Source organism: Colobus angolensis, unplaced genomic scaffold, assembly GCF_000951035.1.
Source record: "Colobus angolensis palliatus isolate OR3802 unplaced genomic scaffold, Cang.pa_1.0 Scaffold1, whole genome shotgun sequence".
Taxonomy (NCBI): domain Eukaryota; kingdom Metazoa; phylum Chordata; class Mammalia; order Primates; family Cercopithecidae; genus Colobus; species Colobus angolensis.
In genome coordinates this window covers 9,934,899-9,943,545 of record NW_012110918.1, presented here as the reverse complement: position 1 = coordinate 9,943,545, position 8,647 = coordinate 9,934,899, and the positions used below count along the sequence as shown (strand labels likewise).

The 8,647-nt window shown below is 50.3% G+C and overlaps 1 protein-coding gene across 1 annotated transcript in view; it reads right to left on the bottom strand.

The window, feature by feature from the left end:
- DNAI2 (dynein, axonemal, intermediate chain 2) overlaps window positions 1-8,647 on the bottom strand; it is a 49,404-nt gene that overhangs the window by 38,807 nt on the left and 1,950 nt on the right. The window contains exons 3-4 of the mRNA XM_011937212.1: window positions 4,636-4,639; window positions 2,407-2,600 (exon numbers count right to left, since the gene is read on the bottom strand). Of these exons, the coding sequence (XP_011792602.1) occupies window positions 2,407-2,589 (183 nt within the window). The 5' untranslated portion in view covers window positions 2,590-2,600; window positions 4,636-4,639. The remainder of the gene's footprint in view (window positions 1-2,406; window positions 2,601-4,635; window positions 4,640-8,647) is intronic.

Sequence of the window (8,647 nt, the reverse complement as noted above, 5' to 3'; positions counted from 1 at the left end):
AAAAGAAAAAGAAAAGAAAAAGTGAATAGTCTTTATTCACTCTATCATTAACAATGCCACTCTATCATTGACAATGTCAGTGTCACAGAAATTGAACGTTAAAACTCCGAGTTTGGATTTGCTTTGCCTGTCCTTTGTAGCAGGGAGGACAGTTTTACACGTGGGTCTTGCCACTTTCCCTTCTTTCCTTTTTCTTTTTTTTTGTTTAAAGAGAGGGTCTCTCACTCTGTTGCCCAGGCTGGAGAGTGCAGTGGCTTGATCTCGACTCACTATAGCTTTTTTTTTGAAACAGAGTTTCACTCTTGTTGCCCAGGCTGGCGTGCAATGGCGCAATCTCGGCTCACTGCAACCTTCGCCTCCCAGATTCAAGTGATTCTCCTGCTTCAGCCTCCTCAGTAGCTGGGATTACAGGTGCTCGCCATCATAGCCAGCTAATTTTTGTATTTTTAGTAGAGACGGGGTTTCACCATGTTGGCCAGGCTGGTCTCGAACTCCTGGCCTCAGGTGATCCACTGGCTTCAGCCTCTGGAAGTGCTGGGATTACAGGCATGAGCCACTGCATCTGGCCAGTACAGCTTTGACTTCTCAGGCTGAAGGGATCCTCCTGCCTCAGCCTCCCAAGTAGCTGGGACTACAGGCGTGTACCACCACATGTGGCTAATTTTTGTTTTTGTTTTTCTTCTGTAGAGACAGTGTTTCACCATGTTGCCCAGGCTGGTCTCAAACTCCTGAGCTGAAGTGATCCTCCCGCCTCTGCCTTCTTTTCACTTTATTTTTAAAAATTATTTATTTATTTATTTTTAGAGACAGGGTCTTGCTCTGTTGCCCAAGCTGGAGTGCAGTGGTGTGATCACAGCTCACTGTTGCTGTGAACTCCAGGGCTTAAGCAATCCTCCCGCCTCCACCTCCCAAGTAACTGGGACCACAGGTGCAAGCCACCACAACTGGCTAATTAAAAAAAAAAAATGTGTAGAAATGAAGTCTCACTATGTTGCCCAGGTTGGTCTCAAACTCGTGGCCTCAAGCATCCTTTCACCTTGGTCTCCCAAAGTACTGGGATTACAGGCCTGAGCCAGCACGCCCAGCCCTTCCTATTTTTAAGAAATTGTGGCAAAATACACGTAACATAAAATGTACCACGTAACCATTTTAAAGGGTACACTGCAGCAGTGTTATACCCAGTGCTGTGCAACCATCAAGCCCGCCTAGTTCCAAAACTCTTACATCACCCAGAATGGAAACCCCATCCTCATGAAGTCACTCCCACCTCCTTTCCATCTTTAAGCTAGCTTTCATAAAAGGCAAAAGTCTGGATCAGCACCATAGGAAAGGTTAAAAAAAAAAAAAAGTCTGGAAAAGGCAGAGCCGCTGCAAACGACAGGAGGGCCGGCCCCCCAGGGTGTGGCCCACATGGTGGCCTTTCTGCTTACTGGCTACACCACAGCCACAGGCCTTCTCATCCCCGAGACAGCAGCTGGTCCTGGGAGAGAAGCACCTACTTCATCTGAACTGCGAGTCACTGAAACCACCCACACCCATCTGACTATTGGACGTGTTTTGGCCAAATCAAGTGATTTGGTTATCGTTTTAACTCAGCAGTTGTCGACCTAATTAGGGTGAATCACTTAGTCCATAGAGACAGGGAACTCTCTGGCCTCTGAACACATGACCACAACCCTCCAGGTAAGTTCTCTTATCAGGGAGGCCCCTCTGGCCGGAACTTTCTGTGGGACACTTCCCTTTTCTCAAGCCGGGTAGTTGCCTGTAGATATGAACCTCTGCTCCCTCGGAATATCTCTCTCAGGCTGGGCACAGTGGCTCATGCCTATATTCCCAGCACTTTGGGAGGCCAAGGCGGGAGGACTGCTTGGGCCCAGGAGCTTGAGACCAGCCTGGGCAACATGGCAAAACCTCGTCTCTACAAGAATTACAAAAATTAGCCAGGCATGGTGGTGCACACCTGTCGTCCCAGCTTCCAGGGAGGCTGAGGTGGGAGGATCTATTGAATTCGGGAGGCGGAGGTTGCAGTGAGTCGAGATTGTGCCACTGCACTCCTGGAAGACAGAGTGAGACCCTGTTTAAAAATATATATATATCTCCCAGCTACACCAAATATCCAAAACAACTCTGGTAAGTGTCTTCCAGGTGAAACAAGAGCTCTTGGGAGAGGGAACATTGTGATTTGCCCTCCCCTGGCTCGAGGAAGGCTGGTGTTGGGTCTTCCTCTGATCCTGGGCACTGCGTGGAACTCAGGGGGAGCCTCTAGCCTCACTTCCAGCTTCTGTACTTGGTTCACTCTAACTGGCTTTCAGGTGGACAAGGACCCCCAGAACCACTCACCTGCCCCAGCTGGCCGCCCTGCCTGGCCACACCTCACAGGCCGGGGCCCTTGGGGCAGGGACTCACCTCGTGTTCCGACATGCTGACCGAACACTGGATGCCGGTGTCCACTGGGTTCCGCTCCACGAACTGCTCGGCCAGCTCAGGGTTGGGCATGATGTCGATGTTCAGCTCGGCCTGGCGGTCAGAGAAATTGCACTGCTTCCCGAACTCGCTGCGCTTCTTGACGTACACGTACACAATCTCCATGGTGCCGGCTGCTGGGGGGAAGAGGGAGGGTGTGGGGTGAGGGACCACACCGGCCCCTTTCCCATCTCCACAGGTCCCGCCAGGACAGCTCCAGGTTCTCAATCTGGTTGGGGCAGGAAGCAAGGGGTGGTAGGGAGATCCTAGGAATTTGTCCAGAAGCTGCATCTGCATTTTAAAAAATCCCGAGTGCCAACTATATGCTAAGCATTACCCTATTTAGCTCGTGCAATTGTTCTCTGAGGAAGGCAATAAAAATCATCATTTCGGCCAGGCAAGGTGGCTCACGACTATAATCCCAGAACGTTGGGAGACCAAGGCAGGTGGATCACCTGAGGTCAGGAGTTCAAGATCAGCCTGGCCAACATGGTGAAACCCCATCTCTACAAAAATACAAAAATTAGCCGGGCATGGTGGCTCACACCTATAATCCCAGCTACTCAGGAAGCTGAGGTGGGAGAATCACTTGAACCTGGGAGAAGGCTGCAGTGAGCTGAGATCATGCCATTGCACTCCAGCCTGGGTGACAGAGCAAGACTCCATCTCAAAAGAAAAAAAATCACCATATTCTTTGAGGGAGTTTGATGCTTAGATGCCCTCAGTGACTTGCCCAGGGTCCTATAGCTAATACGTGCTGCAGCTGGCCTGAGCTGATTCCAAAACTCTTATCCACCAAATGATACAGTTTTTGTCTTTTGTTTTTAGGTTTTTTTCTTTCTTCTTTTTTTTTTTAGACAAAGGCTCGTTCTGTCACCCAGGCTGGAGGGCAGTGGTGTGCTCACAGCTCACTGCAGCCTCAACCCCTGGGCTCAAGTGATCCTCTCACCTCAGCCTCCCAAGTAGCTGGGACCACAGGTGTGCAGCACCATACCTGGCTAAGTTTTGTATTGTTCTGTAGAGATGGGGTCTCGCCATTTTGCCCAGACTGGTCTTGAACTTCTGGGCTCAAGTGATCCATCTGCCTCAGCCTCCCAAAGTGCTGGGATTATAGGTATGAGCCACTGCACCCGGCACAATACGGTTTTCACTGACAGGCAGGAGGAAATATTGATGGTGATGACGTTGGACTAAACTCCTGCCACACAGGACAGATTTGAGACCTCTGGGCCTCTTCTTGAACCCTTCCTCCCCAACCCGATGGCCCAACTCCCCACCCAATTGTCCAAAAGGCTCATTGGTTGCCAGACTCTGGCCTCCACCACTCTCTGGGCGCTACCCTGGAAATCTCTTCCCTCCAACCAGGACAGAGCTGAGAGTCGACCCCAGACAGAGAGAAAGCCAGGGGCTTCCCCAACAGGCGGGACACGGAGGCCTTTGGGAAAGCCTCTGACATGTGCTACTGGCCGTGGGGCACAGCAGGGAATTGGGAAGTGGGCTGGGCTGGGCCCTGCCTTCAAGTTCTGGGCCTGCCGTCACCAGTGGCGTGACCAGGGCAGGGCCACTTAGTCCGTCCGAGACCTGACACACCCACAGGATGCTGAGAAGCGAAATGAAAGTGCTCCAGTGGCGTCAGAGGTGGGGTTCACAGGCCATGCAAGGAAGGGTTTCTCACTGATGCCGATTAGAAGTTGTAAAAATGCAATGGGCTGGGCCGTTTCCACATACTGCCCTTGACCTTTCTGGCTCCCCCATGACATCACTAGACCCCACTGGGTCTGAAGGTTTGCTCAGTGAGTTCAATGGCTGGCCCTTTGACCTGTGTGCCTGTCACATCACACCATGGAGTTAGCCAGAGATGTCCCATCTGCTGGCCACCTGGGCTTTCAGAAATTGTGCCTTTGATAGCAAGTTCCCAGGGGCTCAGATTGTGGGTCCGTGCAAGGCTCCTGGGGTTGCACAGAGCCCGAGGACAAAAGATGTGGATGAGTGGCTGCTGCTGGTGTGGGGAAGATAAACTGAAGGAGAGCTTGCCTTGGTAGATTTACAACCAAAGGCCTTTCAACGCCCAAGAGATTAGGTGAGCAGGCCAGGCATTGTGGCTCACGCCTATAATCCCAGAATTTTGGGTGGCCGAGGCCGGTGGATCACTTGAGGTCAGGAGTTCAAGACCAACCTGGCCAACATGGCAAAAACTTATCTCTACTGAAAATACAAAAATTAGCCAGGCGTGGTGGCATGTGCCTGTAATCCCAGCTACTCAGGAGGCTGAGGTAGGAGAATCGCTTAAACCCGGGAGGTGGATGTTGCAGTGAGCCGAGATTATGCCACTGCACTCCAGCCTGGATGACAGAGTGAGACTCCATCTCAAAAAAAAGATTAGGTGAGCAGGTTTGCCTGTGAGCAGGTTTTGCCATTTTTTTTTAAGTTTTAAATTTTAATTTTTATGGTTACATAGTAAGTGTATATATTTATGGGACACATGAGAGGTTTTGCTATAGGCACGCAATATACAATATACAATCATGGGAAACGGGGTATCCAGCCACGCCTGCAAGCATTTATCCTTTGTGTTACAAACAATCCAGTTATACTCTTTCAGTTATTTTTAAATGTACAGTCAAATTATTTTAACTATAGTCACCCTGTTCTGCTATCAAATACTAGATATTAGTAGTCACATCATGGAGAACGGGGTATCCGTCCCCTCAAGAATTTATCCTTTGTTAGTTTTTTTTTTTCTTTTTCTTTTTTCTTTTTTGAGATGGAGTCTCACTCTGTCACCCAGGCTGGAGTGCAGTGGTGCAATTTCGGCTCACTGCAAGCTCCACTTCCCGGGTTCATGCCATTCTCCTGCCTCAGCCTCCTGAGTAGCTGGGACTACAGGCACCTGCCACCATGCCCCGCTAAGTTTTTGTATTTTTAGTAGAGATGGGGTTTCACCGTGTTAGCCAGGATGGTCTCAATCTCCTGACCTCAGTCTCAATCTCCTGACCTCGTGATCCGCCCACCTCGGCCTCCCAAAGTGTTGGGATTACAGTCGTGAGTCACCCCGCCCGGCCTATTAGTTATTTTTAAATGTACAATTAAATTATTACTGACTGTAGTCACCTTTTTGTCCTATCAAATAGTAAGTCTTATTTATTTTTTCTTTTCTTTTCTTTCTTTCTTTCTTTCTTTTTTTTTTTTTTGAGACGGAATCTCATTTTGTTACCCAGGCTGGAGTGCAGCGGTGCGATCTCTGCTCACCGCAACCTCTGCCTCCTGGGTTCAAGCAGTTCTCCTGCTTCAGCCTCCTGAGTAGCTGGGATTACAGGTGTGCGCCACCATGCCTGGCCAACAATGTTAACAAAAAGAGAAGCTGCAGACTTGGAGAAAATATTTGCAAATTATTTATCTGATAAAGAACTTGCATCCAGAATATGAAAAGACTGACCAGGTTCCCAGCACTATGAACAACAGTTTCCAGGCATGCTTCCTGCATGCCCAGCACCACTCCCAAAAGAGTGATCACAATTCTCATTAAAATTTCTTTTTATGAGACAGTGTCTTGCTCTGTCACCCAGGCTGGAGTACAGTGGCATGAACACGGCTTGCTGCAGCCTCGACCTCTCAGGTTCGAGCAATCCTCCCACCTCAGCCTTCTGGGTAACTGAGACCACAGGCAGACACTACCACATTGGACTAATTTTTTTTTTTTTTTGGTAGAGGTGAGGGTCTCGCTACATTGTCCAGGCTTGTCTCAAACTCCTGGGCTCAAGTGATCCTCCTGCCTCAGCCTCCCAAAGTGCTGGGATTACAGGCACGTGGCCATTTTCAAGATGAAGAAACTGAGGCCTGGAGAGATGAAGTATTAATACAGCATCTGAGGTCACAGTTCTTCAGTTCAGGCAGAACCACCAGGCATGTCTGGCTCTAAAGCAGTGATCGTTAGTCCTGACTGCACATTTAGAAACACCTGGAGGGCTTTATGAAACACAATGCTGAGTTTGAACCCCAGAAAAACTACATCAGAATCTCTCATCAGTATTATTTTTTTTCTTTTTAATTATCCAGGCAATTCCATGTGTAGCCAAGTTTGAGGACCACTGATTTAAAGTGAGGGACTTAATCTCTCAACCAGCATTTCTCAAACCTGGGATCTTCCTTAAAAATATACAGACTCCCAGGCGTCTCTCTCTTGCAAATGCTGAACTAGATGCCTGGGGCAGGGTCTAGCATCGTGTTTTTCACAGTCACCGTAGATGAACGTGATTACCAGACCTGTGTCTAACCTACCTTCTCCCGCCTCCAGGGCTACAAAGAACCAGACCAGTGGGCCCTGGCCGCTGGCCCCTGAGAGGCAGGGCAGGAGCTGTGCGCCCCTAGAAGCATGTGCCAGGGGAAACTTGGACCCTGGAGGAGTGGGGCAGCAGGCGGGGAGGAGGGTAGGAAGGTTAATCCTTTGCATCCATATACATTGTTCCTTGAAGACAGTACCACCCCCATCCCACTCCTGGCCCCGGAGCAACTCAGCCTCAACCAGACTGTTGCAGAAAGTGGTTTTTGGTTTTTTGTTTGTTTCTGAGATGGAGTCTCGCTCTGTTGTCCAGACTGAAGTGCAGTGGCCTGATCTAGGCTCACTGCAACCTCTGTCTGCCGGGTTCAAGCGATTCTCCTGCCTCAGCCTCCCATAGCTGGAATTATTTTGTATTTGTAGTAGAGACAGGGTTTCACCATGTTGACCAGGCTGGTCTCAAACTCCTGACGTCAAGTGGTCCACCCGCCTCGGCCTCACAAAGTGCTGGGATTGCAGGCGTGAGCACTGCGCCCAGCCTTGTTTTCTTCCCTTTCTTGTAGTTTGGAAATTTTCTTTCCTGGGTGGAAGCAATGGCTTAGAGGGCATAGGGTGGGATGAGAAGCCCAGATTGTAGCGGGGGTGCCCCAATGTGTTTATCCCACGTGGACAAGCTAGGGCCTTGTGAAAAAGCCTGGGAATCCCGTGGCATCCTCCCCTTTGCCAACGCAGTGTGAAGCACCTGTGCCTCCCACATGGGGCTGCAGGACTCAGGCGATTAGGGCTGCCTGTCTCTGTCTTTTCAAAGACAGCTGGCTCCTATGGGACACAAGGAGGCTGAAGAGAATGACGAAACTCCAGGAAGACAGAAATGGCCTCTTTAGCCCGGATCAGACTTTTAACAGCTTTGCTTTCCTTCTTGGTGCTTCCCAAGGCCAAGTCCCGAGTGAGAACAGAAGCATTGTCTTGTGTCTGGAGGCAGACAGAGGGGACATTTAAAGACTGGCCCAGTGACGGGAAGACAACTCATTCAAGGACCCAGAGCAAGCTCTTTCTCATAAGCTAGCAGGGTCTGCAGATGAATAGCGAGGTCAGCAGAGGGCGTCTCAGGAGGTCTCCCCCAACCTCTTGTGAGACAAGTGCTACAGGGTGGGCTTCCCCAAGCAAGGCCTGAGTAGGGGTGTCTGCACGGGGGGACAGGGCGGGGACGGGAGCAGTGTCACTGCCCTCTGGGAGTTTTGGGGGAAGATCCTCCCCCCATGGGAACCTAGAGTCCCGGAGGCGTGCAGAACACCACCGTGCGTCTCAAACACAGGAACACGCAGAATCAGGGACGCTGTGGTCCCAACATCAAAGATTCAGGCGTCTCCTGCATTCCCAGGGGGGCAGTCAGATGGGAACCTTCGCTGACTATGAAAACAAAACTTGTCTTGTGCAGTGAGAATGAGCAAAGTAATTCCTGGAGAGAACCTCCGGTGGCTTAAGGGAAAGTGTGTTTTCCAAGCTGGGAGGGAGGCCAAGGGAGGGATGGGGAGGAGGAGTGTCAGCGTGGGAGACTGGGAAGGAGGCAAGCTAGAAGGTCAGCCCTCTGCATTGAACTCCCTAGTGGAATAAGGAGATGAGAACATTTTCCTCTTCTTCTTGGTCCCTGACACAGCCCCTACTGGGTTCTCGCGACTGGTGGGCCTGCATGGCACCTGGCAGCAGAGGGCTTCCTTCCCTCTTTCTTTGTTGTTGTTGTTTTTAAGACAGTCTTGCTTTGTCACCCAGGCTGGAGTGCAATGGTGTGATCTTGGCTCACTCCAACCTCTGCCTCCCAAGTTCAAGTGATTCTTGTGCCTCAGTCTCCCGAGTAGCTGAGATTACTGGTGAGTGCCATCACACCCGGCTAATTTTTTTTTTTTTTTT